The sequence below is a fragment of the Coffea eugenioides genome, chromosome 6, assembly GCF_003713205.1.
Source record: "Coffea eugenioides isolate CCC68of chromosome 6, Ceug_1.0, whole genome shotgun sequence".
Taxonomy (NCBI): Eukaryota; Viridiplantae; Streptophyta; class Magnoliopsida; order Gentianales; family Rubiaceae; genus Coffea; species Coffea eugenioides.
Window position 1 is genome coordinate 52,357,237 of NC_040040.1, and position 21,563 is coordinate 52,378,799.

Sequence of the window (21,563 nt, forward strand, 5' to 3'; positions counted from 1 at the left end):
GATCCGGATTGCTGATTTTAAACAAATCTAAGTACTTTTATACATAGTTTCATGGAAATTTAAGGCCTGTCAAATTGTGTGTCTATTTTTGAATCTCTCGACTCTGTGTTTTCCTGATATGATTCTGTTTATCATTTCTAGTGAATATGATGGATAGATATATCCGTGTGTGATGAGACCGCTTCCATATTCGGCTTAATTGTACTCAGCCATGACTGGTCTAGCTAACTATTGAGCATAAGAATTCACACCAAGAAGAGCTCAACTCTTGGTGGGAAGAGTTCAAAGCTGCAGTAGGAACTCTGAGAGGATTCCTATGAGTTTTGTTCTCTCTCAATTCTGTTGTCCCGACACACTTCCAACCATCACTGGTCAGTAGGGTGTTTCCTGCAACTGAATTGTCGATGTCATCCTTTACATTTCGTCGGATGATTTTTAGATAATGGGACATAGTAAATGCAAATTCGGGTTCAAATTTCTTCCATTTCTGTGTCTGTCGAGATTCAACTCCAACCCTCTCCTTTTGGGAGTACAGTAAAAACGTCGAGGGAGAAACGGCCACGCAGAATACTAGTACATCATAGGGTTGGGGTGAGACAAGGCCGTGCACCTACAAGCATTGCCCCAAAGTAAAGCCTAAATTTAGTGGTCCGAGCTGGGGTGAAGCCAAAAACTAGGTAGGCTAGGAATTGGCTGTATCTTTGTTCAATTAAAAAGTTTTTTCTTTCTAAGGAAAGAAAATATATGGTTTAATTAACAGAATAAAGGGATTGCTCTTGTTATCTATGCCATCAAGTTATCTTCTCAGTTATGTGTTTGTTAACTCTAAAATTAGGATCACAAGGTGGTTAATATGATTTGTTTCTAGTATTTTTCAAAACTGAACCAAGTATAGTTGATTTTAATTGAAAGGTTGATGAATTTTTCTGAGTTATTTTTTTTTTTAACCCCCTACAGAAGGTATACTTTCATTGAGAGGCGCCTAGAGGTGCAACAGGAGAAACAAAGGAATAGGGGCAGGAACGGTTGCACCTATGTGCATTTTGCACACGGCGTAACTCTGTTTATACATGGTGTAACTTACTTTCAACAACGTGTAATTTTAGAACAAAATTTTGTGGATTCTATACATGTTGTTAAAAATGAGATATAAGATGAAATTTGGATCGTAAAATTTTTTTTTTTGCCAAATTTTGGCCGTGAACTGCTCAGACGGACCGTCCCTGCCCCAAATCCAGAAGCAAAGCAGTTATCTTCTTACACAATTGTACAATGATGAGCCCTATCAATAAAATCAGTAAAAGATGTAGAAAGACCGGTCACTGGTGGGCACTTCCTTCCTGATTCATTCTTTAGTTGGGCGGAATTGTTGCCTTTGGGTTCGAGGAAAAGTGACCAACAACCCTTGGTTGGACTTTCCAGTTTCGTTCCAATCAATTCAATAACAATGAAGCCTCCTTTTTTTTTTCCAATGTTTTTGGAACAAACATTTCTCCAAGAACGTGGGGAATTTTTTTATTTGCTATGAAGATTCAGTTGAAAAAGCAGTTGTACGACAAGAAGCATCTACGTACTTGGCGGGGTGTTAGAACTATTAGAAGTTTGAGTGCTCGATAATGAAACAGAAAAAGGGCATCTCTTTTGCTGCCAATTTGCTTTGCTCTGGTTGCCGCAGCCGACTTGGTTAAAGCCCATCCTCCTGCCATTTAGTTTATTCTGGAAATGCTTTTTCTGTAAATCTTCCAAAGCAACATCTTCCAATGAAGAGTGCACAATCTAAAATCCACACATTTTCCGAAGTTTCTTAACTCACCTTTTATTCCAGTTGGAAAAAAGCAAGAAATCCGTTTATGAAATTTTTACCGAATTCGCCACCTTAATAGTAATATGATTAGTGATGAAGGCACATTCAATGGATGTGCTTACAAGTAAGAGAGTACGTGTGAGTTCAATCATAAATCAGCTTGTCGGCTTTTATATACATAAATAAATACATATACATACATACATACATATATATATATATGAATTAATTTTCCTTACACTGACAATGTATGCATTGTCAGCGTTGGATAAATAATAATTATGTAAAATTTAAATTTAAAATTTAATTATTACATATATGTCATGGATTCAACGGTAATAATGTATATGCTATCGGTGTATATAAGATTTATTCGATATAATATATATATATATATATATATATATAAACTTGGTGACGTGACTTTGACATGCTCTATTTTTAATCGAATAATTCTGGCATGTAGTCTCCAGTGAAAAGAGCGGCCTCCGCTTTTGTTGAATACGCGCATCGATTGGTGTGGCAGAGAGAGTGGTCCTTCAAACTGCAACAGTTTTGGCTCTGCATACTTTGTGAGGAAAAGTGTGGTTGGAATTTGTCCAACAGAATTCTAGGGAGTAATTCTTGACATCAAACCCAACTATTGCCACTGGGGACCTATTTGGGTGTTTCAATTCCAAGAGTCTGTCCAAGCTGTGGCTCCTTTGTACATCTTTAAATTCAGCAGAGGATGAGAACGACGTAGATATTACTTGTGGTGACAAAGGTACTTGTCGGTCTCTGTGCTGTAGACAAGACAATCAAATTCTGATGCAGCTATATATTTTGATTTTCCCACGAGGAAAATGCATGGGATTCGGATTACAATAATGTTGTACCAAAATCATGCCCACAAATTACATGATATTGCACCATCCTTCAAGTTGGCTCGATTATAGCCATAGGTGGTATGATAGAATCAATCTATATGGTCTCTTAGCCTGGGAAAGATTATAAGAATTTCAAGATTTTAGTAAAAACGACGACAAATCGCAGTCCAGTTGATAAAACGATATACTGATAACCGATACGTCAGAGATTTGAATCATTAAGAGGAAGAAGTAGGAAACTGCCATTGATTCTTTTCAATAGGAAAAAGGGCCCGTGTAAAAGTGAGATTACATTTTGTGTGAGGACATCAAATATCTGTGTTATGGGGCTAGATCATCAGCCTTGAACATCAATGATCCTTTTTCCCTTCTTAACATTTTCATAAACGGTGTTGCAAGCTAGATGTTATAACATTTGACAATTTTCTAATCATGGATAACTCAGAGTACTAATCATCATTCGCCAGTTTGAGCGCTCACAATTAGGGAATACCGATTTCGCGCTTACTTTTGATTACTCATTTGGGTACAACTTGGCAGTGCTGAAAAATACCCTTCTTTTGTCAATTGAGAATTCGTTGAATTATATTGATGTGCACAATTTAGAGCTGTTTCTTAAGTGACTGTGTCCTAGTTACTAGTTAGTTACTGCTGTTCTTGGCTATTTACTTCGGCAACTACAATCTGCTGCTATTGAATTATTGCTTCCAAATAAGTAAAGACAAGAGGATCTACAGCTTTTGTCCGGTCCAGTTATTTACTTTTATTGCAACTACTTCCAAGAAGCAATTTGTTCATCATAATCCATATGATATGACAGTTTGACACACAATGAAGTGATAAAACACGAAACATTATAGTTTGCATTCTTCACATTCTATCTTAGGTTGCTTCCAAAATGCTACCTAATATGAAACGACAATGATGCCAAAGATATTTAGAGGAAAGGTTAGGTGTGCCAGATTGATAAACTGAGTCTGTTTAACACGTGAGCGTCCTCTGGGCACCTGTTAAAATTGATTTCGAGCGTAATTTTGTTGAAAACACAAATTTAAATCAGAAAAATGTATAAATGTAAGAAAAAATAATAATTGTTAGCGCAGACAATTACATAATAGTAATAGGTTATATGTGACTTAGACGAGGAGGAGGAGGAGGAGGAGAAGGAGCGTTCACAATCTGGATTAGTTCTGAGCATGTTTTTGTACGAAAAATGCTAAACCCTTTTCAGAGCATTTACTGCGAGGGCCAAGAGCTTCTTTCACAACTGGTGAATGATTGAATTGGCATCCGAAAAAACGCACAACACGACAGTTCAAAATGACTTGTGCTTTGCTGAATGCCACACGTAGCTTTTGTGGCTGTACTGGTTCCTGCATCATCTGTGTACAATTCATTTTGGATTTCCTCAAAAAAGCGTGAGTCTTGGAACATTGGTGAGGTCACCCATCAACATTGAAGAAAGAGAGTTTTGATTGATTGCACACTATAGTAGTTGACAATGAAATTGCAGGGATTAATGCTCCTGCACCAACCTTATTGAGAGCTTATTAATGGGTGTAGCAGAGTTTCCTATTTGACAGAAAGATGAAAGAGTAAGATTTCTCTGAAATTATTGGAGAGAGATTGGACAGCTAGACTTTGTAAGAATGTTCATTGGCCAAGGAATACTTCTAGGCCAACTTTCCTGCTACAACTACCAGCAACTAGGATATTTTCTTGCCTGTCTCGGCTCATGGAAGAAAAGTCAGGAACTCCAATTGATGCCATGGAGGCTAAATTTCAGATAACATTTTAGATTGCATATATGCAAATCATAAGCCTTGAATTAAGTTGAAATTCTTGACTTGCAGCTACTCCAAGAGTTGAAGCAAGTCAGAATTTTAGGCTAGTTCTAGACTTTGCGCAAAACAAAGAGTTGTATTCACATTCTAAAGTGTTACATACAGTATGGAGAAAATCAATTAAGCTGCACAAGAAAGAAAGAACAACTCTTTTATTTTACACGATGATGAAATCACAGAGTGAAGTCAATTTTTACACACGACTGTTCCTTCATTACAGTAAAAAACTAGGGATGCATGGTGAATCTTTTTTGTGAATTAATTTGTCTTCCAATGCATGTGCTAAGCATTTTTTGTCTTCACCAAAACGGAAAAAGGGAAGAACCCACATGGGAACCTGACGAATTCAATTCCAAACTTGGTGATTGATTCTGCTAGCTACAAGAGAAAATTTTTGGACTGCCAAAAGGCTAATGGACCGAAAGTGACGATTTATAAAGGTGGTATGGTACCCCTCTCGCTGTTGTTCAGCCAGATTCTTTAACCTGTCTCTGTTGCCTTAGTTGGAGTTTAAGGTGTGTGGGTCTCCGCTAGGCCCTGGGAGCAATCTATCTACTAACATGTTTTCCTGAAGGGAGCACCAACGCAACTACCTAAGCCTTAGCCACCCTACATTTTGTTGCTAGGACGACTTAAAATTGCCCCTTAACCAGGGAATTTCTTGTGTTGAATCAGTTCTCTTTTTTGTCAGTTCTTTCTCTAGCTCTAATTGATCCAGTTATTATAACTACCTTATAGCCCCATGACACTCTTTTCCCTATAGGCAAGCCCATGTTCTATGGTTGCATCCGTTCAAGCGCTGTGTCACTGCCAAAAAGGAACTGAAATCATCACATCACACCCTGATATCAAGAGCTGAATCTGTTCTAATCTTTCTTGAATTGATGAAGATCGGGTAATCGAGGACAGCAACTTTTTTTTTTGGGATATTCTGCTAAGATGAAGATGGACTACTTATATGGTAATCATGCTCTGTGATGGAGTTTGAACTGACAAAGTACCCTGCATCAATGCATTCGCAGGATTCTGCCATGGACGGTGGAAAGGCAGCTGAACTAGACAGAGACTATTTTGGGACAGTTAACTCTTGGCCTAATGAAAATAGAAAGGAAGAAGATTTCATCGGGGTGGAGAAAGGTGAAAGTTATTCAGCACCTGCAGCTTCTGTTGGCTTTGATCAACCAGTAGTTGGCCTGAAACTTGGAATGCCAAAGGACTCCAAGCATCTGAGCTCTATAACTAATTCCAGTTTGTCTTCCAATAGTGGAAAGAGATCTAGAGCGTCCCATCAAGGCATGCAAACTAGTCGCTGCCAAGTGGAGGGATGCAACCTTGACCTTACAGCAGCTAAAGATTATCATCGCCGCCACAGAATCTGCGAAAGCCATTCCAAAAGCCCCAAGGTCATTGTGGCTGGGGTCGAGCGAAGGTTTTGCCAACAGTGCAGCAGGTTAGTTACTGGCATTCATATTATCTACCAATGTTTTTGTGTTGTTCATGCAGTTTTTTTTTTTTTTTAACTTTTAGATACTGTTAGGTCAAATTTTAAGGATGTAAACAGCATAATTTGGCTTCTAATTTTAAAGGTTCCATAATTTGTCGGAATTTGATGATAAAAAGAGAAGCTGTCGTAGGCGACTCTCTGATCACAATGCCAGGCGGCGCAGGCCACAACCAGATGCAATGCATCTAAGCTCAATGGGACTTCCATCTTCTTTATATGGTGACTTCTCAAACTCTTGAGGATTTTTCATGCTGGCTTTCTGCTGCTCTGATTATTGTAATTTGCTTATCTAACATTTCATCCACTGAAACTGAAACATGAAATTTTGAAATGCCTTGTATTCTCTTTACTGTGGACCTGCACAGGAAGGAGAGCACCGAGTTTTCTGTTGAGCAGGATGCCATCCTCATCATCAAATAGAACATGGGAGTGTTCTAGCGGCTTGAAGATGGCAAATGCAGGAAATTCCCTGATCAGGGCTTCAGGTAATGTTGATAGGAAGCAATATTTTCTTATGGGGGTTCCAAATGCCATTTCTCACCAGGACCTGGACGAGGATTGGCCCGCCCCTGTTCTTTTCAAAGCTCAGCTCCTTTAATACCTGATGAAAAAAATGTCTCCTCCTATTTCCAACTAGAGATGCATAAGAACTCTGATTAATACACTCACTTAAGCAAACTTAAGGTGAGTTCCACCGCCTTTGCGAAACCAATTGAAGTCATAGTTTTTAGACAGTAACATCATATCTACCTTTCTATGCATCTGATTGAAGAGCTCATATTGAAAACTTTTTTCTGTTGCAAGCATTGCCAAATTTATTGAGTATCACAGTTAAAGAAGCAACATCAGAAATATTGCAGCATTGGAAACATACAAGTTAGCTCATACTTTGAACTCAGCTTAGCCAATCCCAGACACCTAGGTCCAAGAACGCTTTGTTACACAGATGGGATTGAATCCAAAGGTCCAGTTTACTCTTGTTTTCTCCAAGTTTTTCAGTACATCTAGCCCGGTTATCTACATGGAGTCTATTACTGCTTCTGTTGAATCTTTCCCCTTTCTTTGAATGATCCATCTTTTACCGTGAGGGAGTTTCTTGTAACCCTTCCAGGCTGATATTTTACAACCTTTTAAGTTTACACTTCATTGAAGCTCGCAAGTTTCATCAATTTACTAGAATTTGCTATTCATGTGGCATAAAAGCAAAACAAACAAAAATCATGAGAGACTTGAATAAAGAAGTATGCTCAGTGGCTTGTCTTTTTCATCAGAGAATAATCCTATCACTGAGATTATTTAGAAAAACAAAACAAACAAACTACAGTAACTTCTTGTACTGAGCATATTTTACCTGTTGCTGTTTGTTTCTTCTAATACATGATTGGACTCCTCTTTGCCTGTTGAATGCTTGTAGGAGTAGACGTGTCTCCTGGACATGCTCAATCTCACTTGAATGAATCGCAAAATTTGCCGTGTGCTCTCTCTCTTCTGTCAACTCCAAGTTGGGCACTGCATGAGCCTGAATCTGCCTCTCTGGAGCAGCTTATGCAAGGAAGTGTCAGCATACCACAGCCAGCATCGCAACTGGAATCGCAAAACTGGCAACTGATTTCAGAAGCACGGGTTTCAGCAGAACAAGCACCTTCTGTAACCCCCTTCCATTCAATGGCTTTGCAAAGTACTGATAATTCCCACTTGCCAGGATATCGATCCTTTAAGCCACCTTATGACTCTGGCTTCCATTTCACCAGTCGAATTAACTGATAAGCTTATTGTCAATTCAAGGAAGAGAGGCTTTTCAAGTTTTAGTTGATTTAACATTATTCTGATCCAATTGTGATGCCAGTGTTGTCTTGCATCAAATTTGAAGTTAGACCATCATCCTTCGAGACAGAAAGCATTTTTCTTATACCCAAAAAAGGGAAAAATAACAATCCTTGATGCCATCCACAGAGTTTGTTAAATGCAAGCTTGGAGTATTTAGACCATAAAGCTTCTAAATGCCTATCCTGCTATAGAACATACGTTAATTTTTTTTTTTTATGACGGATATAAGACTTCCATTGGGTGCATTTTGAACTTGATGTTGGCAATGGTAAAGTTCAAGTTGCAGAAGAAATTGATGGGCTATGTTTTATTTCAAGATGATGTTCAACAGCCACTAAGTTGGATAGATTTATACTTCAAGGATTAAATTAGTCCCACTTTAAAGATTAAAGATCAAAGTGGGAACTCGAGTATAATCGAAGGGTACAAGTGAGTTAACCCCTTACTTCAGGCAAAATTTTAGTCAAAATATTTGGTAGAGAGACAATAGTGTGTTAAATTTGAAAAATTGTTGGTCCAAACAATTGACTTTGGAAAATTGAAATGGTACTTCGTAAATGGATATGTGTTGCTTTATGTGCTTCATCTAACTTCTTTGAGATCCACCTTTTAGATGGCAATCCTTTAAATCTATGACTTCTTTTTTAAAAATTAGATTGTAGCAATACAGGTGAAAAACTTGTCATCATAGTTATTTGTTGGGATATTTTTAAAATTTAAAATTTTATTAGAACATTTTTAAAAAATTTTTAACTCTCTTTATCACCACCGCCGCCACACGTCACCACCTCCACACATCACTATCCCTCTCCCCTCCTCTCTATCCTCCCTCTTCCCGCCTTCCTCCTTCCTTTGCTAGCCTTTCCCTCTCCCCTTCCTAGCGAAGGAATTAGGAAGGTGAAGAGGAAGAGGGAGGAGAGGGGCGAGGGTGCGATGATGGCAATGGTGGGTGGAGGTGGTGATGGTGGGTGATGAGTGAAAGAAAAAAGAGAGGGTAGGATTCGGTATTTTTAAATCTTTTTTGTATTTTTATTAGGTGTATTTAAAACATTTTGAGTATTTTATAGAGTGTTTTTAGAATGTATTACTGTAAATTTCACAATAAAAAATGTGCATGTCAAAAGTAGTCCAATCCATACATACCCTATATTCAATCTCTTTGAATTTCAATTGAATATAGATACTTTTTTTTAAATAGAACAGAAGTCAATATTATTAATAAACTAGTGAAAAATTGTCCAATATGATTTGATTGACAAAGAACTACACTAATGGCAGAAAATATATAAAATATGTCACACATATATTTGATTTGAAAAATCATTAATTTAACAGAGTTATAAAATATAAAATATTACATTGTTGATCACAAACCATAACATCTAATGAATTGCACGATCTACTTCATAACTATCTGTGCATGTTTATTTTCTTAGATCTGTTATCCAACTGATTTTAATTCAAAATTGATGCTTAAACTGACGAAAAGAGTCAAAAAATTTCAGATCTAACACATAGATCTGAAAAACTATATAACAAAACTTAAACAAAACTCCCACTATGAAAGACAAATGGGAAGGACACGCTTTTAATGGAAATGGACAGTTCAAACTGGAACACGTGTTCCGCCTTACTTCGGATCGTTTACGGCTCTCCATTTGACCAATAAATTGACGGTGGAAAATTGACTCCTTGACCAATAATTGAACCAAGTGAATTGACAATTGACAATTGACCGAGTAAATTGCTTCTAAACGGAGACAATTTACTCGGTCTAATTTATGATTTGTTTTAGGGGGATTTTATCCGTTTGGTTCGTCCAAATACCCTTTTTTTTTTTTGATAAAATATTTGCACTCGTAGCGGTAAGTACATTAAATATGATAGATATAGATCGATCTGAAATCAACTTGACACAAATAAAATCAAGTGAAACAACAAATCTATCTGCATGCATGTCTTCTAATAGTAAAAATTCCTTCAAATTCAAAGAAAAATTTGTATTTGACTTCTGAGATTAGTAAAAATAAATAAAACTAGGGAAGTGACCCTTTCTCCCGGGGAAAGACCGGATTATCTGGTCTCTCTCATGGAGAATTAAACAAGAATTTGGTTAGAGGAATTTTAAAGAGAAGAAAAAGAGAATGAATCATTAGAGTTGACGTAATGGTTAGGAGAGTGTTCTCAAAGTTCTCGCCCCCCAGTGGTTGGTTAGAGAAGGGTTTTCAAAATTCTAGCCGCTGTTAGGTTTAAAATTCAAATCTTATATCTGACAAGAAATAGTGTGGGGGGAAGGGCGTGAGAGGGTAAAAAAATAAAAGAAAAGAACAAAAGAAAAAGATTTTTTTTTTTAAAAAAAAAAAGAGAAGAAAGAGAAAAGGGTGTGGGGAGGAGTGAGAAATTAAAAAATACAAAAATAAAAGAAAGAATACAAAAATTTAAAACAAAAAAAAAGAAGAAAGAGAGAATGAATTTTAGAGATAGGAGTAGAGCTGTTAAACGAATCGAACTGTTCGGTAGTTCGATTCGTTTCGTCACGTTCGTGTTCGTGAAAGACTCGTTCGAAACTTTAAACGAACCGAATTCGAACGAATTTTGGAGAGTGTTCTCAAAGTTCTCACCCCCCATTGGTTGGTTAGGGAAGGGTTTTTAAAATTCTAGCCACTGTTAGGGTTAAAATTCAAATCTTATATCTGACAAGAAAGAGTGTGGAGGGTAAAAAAAAATAAAAGAAAAGAAAAAAAAGAAAAAGTTTTTTTTTTTAAAAAAAAAAAAAAAAAGAGAAGAAATAGAGAAGGGTGTGAGAAAGGATGAGAAATTAAAAAATAAAAAATAAAGGAAAGAATAAAAAAATTTAGGAAAAAAAAAAGAAGAATGAGAGAATGAATTTTAGAGACCGAAGGAAGATATAGAATTATTACTTACCCAATTACCCATTTCAAAACGTCGGGCTGGGCCGGAGTGGGATTAGTCGGGCCGCCTTTACGGAATTGACCCGGACACCCACTTCGTCGACAAAAAAAAAAAAAAAAAAAAAAATTACCCATTTCAAAACAAGAACGTAGGAGATTAACTATTGTCATGTCCGATATATTTTAGATTGTACCGAGCACAGTGCTCCGTGAACCCATAGCATACATGTCACAATAATATCATCTTGCGTACTTTGTCGGTTGTTTTATTGGACCTATAACGTGAACATCAATTGTACACCTTTTTGCCCTTTAAAAAAAATAACAAATAATTTATATATAGGCATATTGTATCATCTCCGATTCAAAAATAAATGAATTAGATTAAACATTGGATTCTCCTAGCTCAATAAATGAAAAAGTTCCATAATTAATATCAGTACTGAGACTAAAAAAAAAGATCGCGTTCAAGTAAAAATACAACTTTATCCTAATACATGTTAAATCGAGTTGCCCACGAACCAAACTTGGCTTTTTGTATAAGTTTCAATTTGGGGTCACTTCGAGTTAAACTCATTTATTGGATCAAATTGAAACAAGGTTAGAGTTTTTGCATGATGAGTTAAAACGGTGCCCAACCTTATTTGCTTCTCTTGCAATCCGAAGTACATTGACAATAATGTATTGATCTAATAAAGCCAAATGAGCCACTAGGCTTTGGCTTGGTGGTCCGTGGGAGGTCAATAATTCAACCCTTGTCTCCCGTCAATTTGGCATTATATGTGGCGGCCTTAATTGGCCTTTTTCGATGGAGTTTATACTCACATCGAATTTCCCCTCTCATCCCCTAGATTAGGTTAAATTAGGTTATAGGAATCCTGTTGTTGCGTTAAAAAAAAAAAAAAGCCAAATGAAAATCTTCAATTATTGGGCCTAAAATGAATAGAAAGTCTTCCTTTTCATTAATAAGCTTGATAATTGAAGATGCGTCGGAATGAAGCTTGGAAACTCAGTAGTGTCTTGTCAAAGATAAAGAGCTTCTCGAGCATCAAAGGCTTCAGCTAGTTTAACGACAAAAAAATTTATGGTACTACGATTGACATTAATTTGACAATTGAAAACTGACCCAAGTTAATTGTCACCCTCTCGATTGTGACTTGAAAATTGACAATGGAATTCAAGCAAATTTTCAAGTTAGCTTCTAAATTGGGTCAATTGTTAATTGTCAAGTCCAAGTGCTCATATGTACTGTGTTTGGATTGCATTTTTCGTCATTTTTCATGGAAAAATTACTGTAACGATTTGATATATGTGAGGGAAAAAGGTGATAGGAAAATGTGATTACGGAAAATGATAATATTTTCCGACGGAAACAAGCAATCCAAGCAAGGCCGTCAAGTCCAAGTGATCACGTTTTCAAAACACTACTATAAATCTATACATTAGGCAGTAATACCGCTAATGAAAATTAATTATATGAAAACTCATCAAACAATTTTTCTATGCTGTTTTTCACCAATTAATAATTATTTTTCTACATCTTTCGACTAGCTTCTTAAATCGTGCACAGGGAGATTCTCAAAGGATCAATACGCTACCTTACCACAGCCACCTTAGCATGTGCTTTTTATTAGAGAACTTCACCCATGGCAATTTCAGCAATGTGCAACCTTTGTACTGTGTTTGAGTGAGTTATAGATATCTATTTTTAAATTTTAAATTGTATATCAATTAGAGATCTGATAATGATAAAATGGATTATTTATCATTGATTGAAATAGAATAGGTTAGTTATCATTTTATGTTTTTGTTATCTTATCATGTTGTAAGCCTATATATAGATTATATACCATTGTAACTAGTGTGAAATACATAAACTTGAATCTAAACTAGGGCAAAATCATTCGAGATTGAGCTTGAAATACTCTGGCCTTGTTTGGCAGACAAGTTTTTTGCCAAATTTGTCTGCTACAAGTTTTTTAAAAACTTTAGCTACAGTAACTTCAAAAAACTTCTCAATTTTTAAACTATACACTTCAAAATATTCAAAAATTTACATACTTCAAAAATCTTTTTAAAAACTTTTACAGTAAATTACAGTAAAGTTTTAGTCAAACATCCAAAAAACTCACTTGCCAATAGGCAGACTGACTCTATCCTTGAAAACTTGGCTGCAAGGATGACGGAAGTCTTGATCAAATGTCAGAGCTCTATATTAAGCAATGATTTTTTCATGGTTCATTGGTTTAACTGGTTCAACCAACTAAGTTGTATTGTTATACCATTTTTTTTATATTTTTACGAAAACTATATAAAAAAAAAAGTACATAAGTAAGTGGTTCTAACATAAATTAAATTGCATTCACATGTTTATAACATTTGTTGACTCATGTCAAGCAGAATCAAGTGTTAGAAAACGGTAAAGGTAAAAACAACTCTATCCCAAATAATCTAATAAGCGGCAAAATGAGAAAGCAATACAACTTTATTCGTTTTCACTAGATTGAACCAAATTATGATCAAGTTTGACTCACTCAATAATTAAGCCGAACAAACTAATAGATTCTTGGTTCAACCAGTCGAGCTAAGTAATCTGGTCCACTTGTCAGAACATATTGGTTATTTGATGCAGTAATGTCATGAAAAAAGTGGGAACATTACCACTTCTTAGAAAAATTTCCCCTATCCTAACAGGAGCTACGTAATTTCTCTTCAACCGATTGTTTAATTATCTGTATCTCTACACTTTGAACTGGTTCTTGTATTCTGCTTGGCTTAGTACCTCAGGAAATTCCTCAAGACTTCGTTCGAAATGAGAAATTTGATGAAGGATTTGATGAGAAAATGCTGTGTTATCTAACCACAATCACGTTAACTTTGAGCTCTCTATTGGAGAACTTCTCCGGTGGCTATTGCCGCGGTCTGCAACCTTTGATAAATGACTATCCGGATGCATTTTATCCTTTCTTGATATCTTAAGTGATTTTACTCAATCAAATCATTGTTATTGCTCCACGCATTCTTTTTTTCCCTTTTTTTTTTTGACAGGAGAAACAAGAACTGTCTGTTGCTCAATTCTCATAATTTATGTTTCAAACTTTTTACACAAAATTGGCAAGTTTTAAGGATTTGTATTCTTGTCTTGCTCCAGGTATAGCTGCTATTGTGGGCATGCGGTTTGGCAGCTGGAAATTATCATACAATAAAAACAAATCCGTGGCTGGAACTATTGCAATGGTAGCAGCTAGTTTCTTAGCATCCATCTGGCAATTTTGTGCTTTGCCTGAGGAAAAGGTTACTATCATAGGTACATGCACTATTTCTTGAGGTTTGTGTACACTAAGGGAAGTTGGGAAATATCATACAAGTTCTCTATAGTGTCAGTTGTTGCTGGATTGGTGGAATCTCACCCTCTCACCCTATCAGCACAAAACTTGATGACGATTTGACAGTTCCCCTTTCATCTGCTGTGGTGGGAAGTTGTAAATTTTGATGAAAGAGGGTAAACGGACGAGGGGCCAGGCAGTTCACGGCTGGATGAGGCCTCAAAAATTTATGCGGCTCAGATCACGTCTTGTAACTCGATTTTCACGTCGTCGTGTGGGACCCACAAAAATGTTGTTTTATTGTTACTCGCAGTTGTTCTATTGTTACACCTTGTACAAATGATGTTACACCATGTAGAAATAGTGTTACACCTTCCGGAGCGGTTGACAACCGCTCCAGTCCCGCGTCCAGGGTAAACAAGGGGGTTCAGCAATTGCAGTTGAGGAAGTCACAAAAAAAAAATTCCAATTTGCATCCATTTATTACGACACTTGTTAACTATACCAAGTACAAAATGGTGTTCCAAAACTTGAAGATGTGTATAAATTAGTTTAACTGAACATACATTTGTAGGACGATTAAATGCTAAATTGATTAGCTCAAAGATATCTTGACAACTTTTTGTTTCTTAAGCAAACCCCTCAAATAGAGAGAGAGAGAGAGAGAGAGAGAGATTATAGCTAATATTGCAATGGATTCTAGTAGCATAATAGACACTATAATTTCATAAGTTACATGTACTTATAAAACTCTCTCAATCATTACTTTATATCGTACGAGTCATTTCATAAAAATTTGCATGCGTGTCTAGAAAAAAAGAGGCGAAAATACCCAAATTTCAAAGTTAAAGAAATAGAATAGTGATAGATTTAGAGATATTAGTGATTTTTTTTTTTTTGTTGTTGATAGAAAAAGCATGAAGTTTTATTAAAATGGAAAAAGATATGGTTCGAGTGCGGATAATACGAAAAATGGAGGTGAATGTTTCCGCAAATAGTAATCCATAACAGTACAAGCATTCCTAGCAAAACTATCAGCTGCACCGTTCAAAGATTGCGGTATCCATATAGCTTCCCACTTGTTGAAATTTTGCATAAATTGCAAGACATCATCAATCACCTCTACATGCTGAATCATCAGAATCACATTGCTGAAGAATTTTTATAATCTTTTGACCGTCACCTTCGAGAACAACGAAACGCAAACCTGATTCAATCAGCAATTTAGCTGCAAATTTTGCTGCATTAGTTTTGATCACCTCTGGAGCTAAAATACCTGGGATCTTCTTAAACAATCCAACTATGAAATTGTGTGCATCATCATGCACCATTACCCCAGTACCAGGGAAGCCTTCTGCAGGAAAAGTGGCCCCGTCAAAATTTTCTTTGACAAAGTCCATTTGAGGTTTTTTCCAATGAGTTTGTGTGGCTTGTTGTTGAAAAGAAGTTGTTGGCCCCTTGTTGGACTTGAAATAGGTTCATGATATTGGTGCAAATAGTTTATAGAAAACGAAACTGAACTAAGGGGGTCTCTATACGAACCTTCAAAGGTAGCTCCGTGGCGATTGTTCCAAAGATTCCATAGTATTACAGCTACCAATTCCATGTCTTTTCTTGGCAAATGCTGTAGAAGATTAGGAAGCCAGACTGTGACTCGCTGAGCGGTATCCAAATGAATTTTTGTAGACAAATGGCTGAGTGCTCATGACTGAATAACTACTGGACAAGAAAAGAAGGTGTGATTCATGTCATCAAATGGAGCTTGACAAACAACTCAAGATGAATCCAGCGATACCCCACATGTTAGAAGCTTGACCTTTGTTGGCAAAGTGTCCGTACAAACTCTCCACAGAAAAATTCTGATTTTTGTTGGCAAACTCAGCTTCCATAATCTACTCCATGTATTTGTCACCATACTATTGCTGCACGAAGCTACATTTTGCCAATCTGTGGACTGTTGTTTGATTAGATGGTAGGCCGATTTTACAGTAAAAAACTCATTTTTAGCATAATGCTAGATGAGTTTTTCTTGATTATGAGAATCTCCTATTGGAAAACTCTTAATCAGATCAACCTCATCAGGCCAAAAAAGGTTATGCAATAGGTCCAACTTCCAAGCTCTTTTAGTACTGTCTATTAGGGAATCCACAGTAGAATCATCAGGCAATGATTCAGAATGAGATATCACTTTAAAAGTTGAAGGTTGAGGTAGCCACCTGTCATGCCAAATTTTGATATTGATTCCATTCCTGACTCGCCATCTGCTGCCTGCTACTATATATTTGCAAACCTCACAGATCCCTCTCCAAGTCCAAGAGGGGAGAGAACCTTCTGTTGCTTGAAAAAAAAAAAAAAAATCAAAGTTAGGGAAGTATTTAGCTTTGTAAATTTGATGTAAAGGTGTGGAGGTTTGTGTTCCAATGTGCCAAGCCTGCTTTGCTAGGAACGCAAGATTAAACAACTGCCTGAAACCCATTCCTCCGTCTTCCTCATTTGTGCAGAGCTTATCCCAACTAACCCAATGAATAGGTTTCCCTTTTATTCCATCACCCCACCAAAAATTACTTATCATTAACTGAATGTCATTGAGCGATGAATCAAGGTATTTGAAACAAGACATAGAATATGTAGGGACAGCCTGAACCCCAGCCTTGATCATTACTTTCTTCCCTGCCTTTGACAATCGCTGTTCATTCCAACCATGTCTCTTTTGCCATATTCTATCTTTTATTGATGAGAAAACTGTACTTTTTGAGCGCCCAATAACTATTGGAAGGCCAAGATATTTGTCATGTGCCATAACCTCTTCAATACCAAGATAACTGGTTATCCTATGCCGCACCTCTGGACTAGTATTGCTGCTAAAAACTATAGCAGATTTGTCCAAATTTATTTCCTGTCCCGAAGCAGATTTGTAGAGTTGCAAAATGGACTAGATATGCTGAGCCTCACGGAGTGTTGAAAGAATAGCTTTCAAACTCATAGTGACTGCAACATAACTATTTTACCATTGCAACACAGAAGCTCCAAAACAAAATTGGAGTTGAAAGGATAGATTATAGCTTGACATACATCATTGTGGATGGCTACCTAAGAACCTGAAGAAGGCAAGTGATGAAGTTCCCTTGGAGTATCCTACTTAATTCCTGCTTTGGATTGTCATTTTTTTTCAAAAAATTTTTATGTTTGCCGTGAATGTATTTTTTAATCACATTTTTACCTTATATATATATCAAATTGCTACAATATATATTTCTACAAAAAATTCTAGAAAATAGCAATCCAGACGGGCTCTGATTTTTTTGTTCTTCCTTCATCTCCATCTATGCTTTTGATAAACCCTCAGTGGTCCAGAAGGCCTGAGCTAAGAGTCATGAATTTTCTCTTTTGGGCATATTATCTTTTCTTTAATCCTTTCACAAAAAGCTAGAAAACGAATTGGGCTTTTGTACAAAACCAAAATGAGGCTGCTTTTCATTTTCACTTGTACTAAAACAACAAATTGGCACAAAAAGAAACCTGTTTTTTATTTCGTTTTAGGATGATAAAAATACTTAAAATAGGACAATATCTAAATAAGGAAGAGATGTAAAATTAGAACAATTGGTTAAAAAAAAAACATTTTCTTTTCTTTTTCCCATTAAATCCCAAAGGTTTAGCTGTACAAAGTGGTCCTAGGAGAAGAGGCAATTTGTTTTTTTTTTTGAAAGTTGGCAAATTAATTCACTCACTCCAAAAATAGCTAATAATTCTTAACTCAGTTTCTAATTTTCGTATTTTCAGAATGAATTGAGAAGTATCCTCTTAACTCGTGCGAAGTTCGCTCTTCTCATTAAACAATACCTTGTCTTATTTTGTTTGAGGTTTTTAAACTATATCTTTTGTTTTATTATAGTTTTGCAATTATCAATAATAATACATTCGGCCTGAAGATACTCAATGTCATAATTGTTGTAAGAATTTAATTTAAGCTAATCCTACTTGTAAGACTATATACATAGTTTCACAAGACAGTAGAAAATTGGGCATGGGTGAAGTTATTCAAAGAAAACAAAAATCATTTATCCAGTTGTCTACTTTGATTGTTGAATAATTCTTGAATGCTATGTGCTTTTATGTCCATCGTCTTGTTTATAGTATATCTTTTGGATTAGATTTAGTAATAGTTCTATTTATTTTTAAAATTAATTTTCTATACACTGATAATATATATATTGTCAGGTTTGGATGCATAACAATTAATGTAAATTTAAAATTTGAAATTCAAGTCTTATATATGTCATGCATCCAACCATATACACTATCAGTATATGTAAGACCTGTTTGATAACTCAATTCAGCACTTAAATTTAATAGATTCAGATCTTAACGTATTCAGACCATTTGATAATCAAAAATTGAATATCTGAATTAATCAAGTGGCACTGAATTTTCTAGGCAAAATTTGCTCCCAAAATTAAGTGATAAACTATTCACTTATCACTGAATGTGATATGCACTCAAATGTATTAGATTTAATACTTAACAATTCAATAACTTAATAGATTCAGATTTTAGATTTCAAATTTCAAATTTTAGTTTTATCAAACGCTCCCTTATTATTTTTCCCTTCAAACCCAATCATTACGATGCCTTCATGCCTATGCCTATTCAAGGGTCTATATTTCTTGTCACCCTAGGACCATTTGGTTATTATTTTTTTCAAATTTCCCAATTCCTATTGGTTATTATTTTTTCTAGATTTACCAGTTTCTTTGTCTTGGTAATAGGCATTCATCTAGCGATGGAAATAATATATATTTGAAATTCCTAAAATTAAAAGTCCAAATTTTGATGTGAATTTAGTCTAACTATATGTTATCATTCTTATAATAAATTAGTTGTAAAATTCTATTTGAGTTAATCTCCTTATTATTATGCAATTGTGCTCTTAAAGAAAAAATTTCAATCCCCCTCCTTTTATAGTACATATCAATAATGAAAAGTAACTAAAATCTTCAATCTCTTTCCATCTTTGACTTTGACATAATATGGAAATGACTTGAGGGCAGGAGGGAAGGGGATGGGAGCCTAAAGAACCTATAACTATAAGATATACAAATTTGATTAGACCAAAAGAGTGTTCTGACACTTCTTTTGAATTTTTTTACTGTAAAGTGCTCTGACATCTTTTCTGAAATTTTTTTTTTTTTACTGTAAATGGGGTTCGTCCCCAACCTACAGAGTGGTTTTTTATGTTATGATTAGTGTGCAAAATGAAATTGACCACGAAGGTCAGTATGGTATAAGTATTCTGTCTGTCTCATTTGTATTTACACCATGGACTACAACATCTTATCGTCTATGATTTTATGATTATGATTTCATTTATATCATGGCCTATGGATTGGTTTTATGATTATGTTTGGGATGAATTTGTATTCAAATCATGCATTAGAGCTTTGCAAGGAATCTAACAATGTTTGGCCCGTCACTACATCACTACATCAATACATCGGTGTATCATATCTGGGGAGAAAGGAAGTATATTATTTATCAGAATGCACCTAAAAATGTAAAAAAAACTCTTGAGTGGAGTTTGTCATTTTTTATTTTTATTGATCAGCTAAATATGATGTATCTATCTGTTAGATTTTATGCTTGACTTAAGTTTGGATCAATTAATATAAATTTTGAAATACACAGGTAAAAAGTTCATTTAAAATTTTGTAGCAAGGAGAAGGGGTAGTTCCTTTAACCAAAAAAAAAAAAAAATCTAATGAGGAGAAGGGGTGAGATTTAAAAAATAAGGGAAGTGATTACGACCATGTAAAAAATTCAAACGTATTCGAGCTAGACTTGAATTTGATTCGATAAAACTTATTTAGATTTGCCTCAATAAACAAATTAGCCAAATTTAAATATAATTTCAAACTCATTAACACAAATAAATAAGTTTGAACACTAAAATGTCATTGAACCAATAACAAGTTACTCCTATCTCAATTGGATTGCTATTTTTTACATTTTTTTGTAGAAAAATATAATGTAACGATTTAATATATACGAAGTACAAAGGTATTTGAAAAATATAGTAACAGAAAATATAAAAATATTCTGTAAAAACTCATTAATAAAATTTTGACTGCGCATCCCAAAGTTTGAATTGAGTTCTCGTAATTACAAAAAATGGTTACAAAGGGGCTTAGGTTTATCGAATCCCAAGTTTTCTCCATCTGGGGAAGCTCACAATCATTATAGTCCTATGGTCCGAAGCCTTTCCCGAGTTCAAATTCCATAAGAATTAGAAAATGGTAGACAAAGGGCCTACTGGTATAAAAATAAATAAATGATTGAATAAAAAAGGGATAATTTCAGAAACCTCCCCTAAAGTTTCTAACAATTACACATAAATATCTTTCAATATAAAAAATTACACTACCCTCCCCATTTACTTTGATGTGACCAGATGTCATATTCAACAGTAATAAATTGACTAAAATATCCTCACAAAATCAGTCCCTAAAATATTAGAAATATGGGAAAAAATAAGTCTTCCAAGTATAATATTTTTATATGCAATTTGGCGCCATTAAGTGGATGACCTTGTTGAGATTTTTTGTTTTTTGTCTTGGATTGCTTATTATGGGTATTCAGTCAACTTGAAAGTGTATGACCTTCTTATTTATTATATTTAAGACTTGTTTTAGTTTATACTTTATAGTGCTTTGTACATTTAGAATCTTTGATTTTGAAGCATGGAAGATATACTCCTACTAAATATTGTAGATGGATTTAAATCCACCATTTTGTGGCCTTCTAGTTCTACCACTATCTAATTACCAAGGGTCAACTTTTGCTGGTACATTCTTACAATTTTATGCATATTTCAAATATACTTTACAATCTCAATTTCTGTTTTTGATCCTCAATGATGTGCCGCATGAAATGGGCTCTGATGATTGTTTGATAAGGACATGTTTCTCTGGTTGCCTTTGCATTTAGTTGAAATTGGCCTTGGTTTTTCGCTCATTTACCAGCATTTTATGTTATATATTGTCCACAAAGCACCGTTGCACTTCCAACAGATCTTGTAGGACTTTACTGTCCAAAATGCTTATTTGTTTAATGTTTTTTTCATGTCCTAAGTGGATCAAATTTGTGCCAATTTTTCTTCCTTTTTTTATTGCCATTTTTCTTGCCCAAAATTTTAACTCATTTTCTCACGGGTTCAATGAGGGCAAACTTGAAATATAATTGTTTGATAAGACTAATTCATTACTTTTAAGATTACCTTTTCTCACATGAACTTAGTTTGTTATCAAATATATCAATCAAGGGGAGGACAATGTAATTTTTAATATTAGAGGGTATTTATGTATAATTGCTAGAAACCTCAGGGGAGGTTTCTAAAATTATCCCTAAAGAAAATCAAAATACTAGATAAAAAGAAGAAATCAAGACAGAAAAAGAATAACCGAAAAAGTGAAGGATGTTT

The 21,563-nt window shown here is 35.2% G+C and overlaps 1 protein-coding gene across 2 annotated transcripts; it reads left to right on the top strand.

The window, feature by feature from the left end:
- Positions 1-4,984: 4,984 nt before the first annotated feature.
- LOC113775519 (squamosa promoter-binding-like protein 12) lies at positions 4,985-7,967 on the top strand. 2 transcript variants are annotated; one of them, XM_027320434.1, is made up of 5 exons: positions 4,985-5,412; positions 5,540-5,967; positions 6,104-6,240; positions 6,387-6,506; positions 7,436-7,967. In XM_027320434.1, exons 2-5 carry the CDS (start codon positions 5,549-5,551, stop codon positions 7,783-7,785), a joined length of 1,026 nt encoding a protein of 341 aa, XP_027176235.1. In that variant the 5' UTR covers positions 4,985-5,412; positions 5,540-5,548; the 3' UTR covers positions 7,786-7,967. The 2 variants fall into 2 exon arrangements, with proteins under 2 accessions (XP_027176235.1, XP_027176234.1); XM_027320433.1 differs by having other exon boundaries at positions 4,985-5,967.
- Positions 7,968-21,563: the final 13,596 nt, after the last annotated feature.

Excerpts from the sequence above, each read along its gene's own strand:
- LOC113775519 (XM_027320433.1), top strand. The coding sequence starts at position 5,495 with ATGGAGTTTGAACTGACAAAGTACCCTGCATCAATGCATTCGCAGGAT. Across the intron at positions 5,968-6,103 it reads TTTTGCCAACAGTGCAGCAG|GTTCCATAATTTGTCGGAAT; the intron begins GTTAGTTACTGG and ends CTAATTTTAAAG. Across the intron at positions 6,241-6,386 it reads ACTTCCATCTTCTTTATATG|GAAGGAGAGCACCGAGTTTT; the intron begins GTGACTTCTCAA and ends GGACCTGCACAG.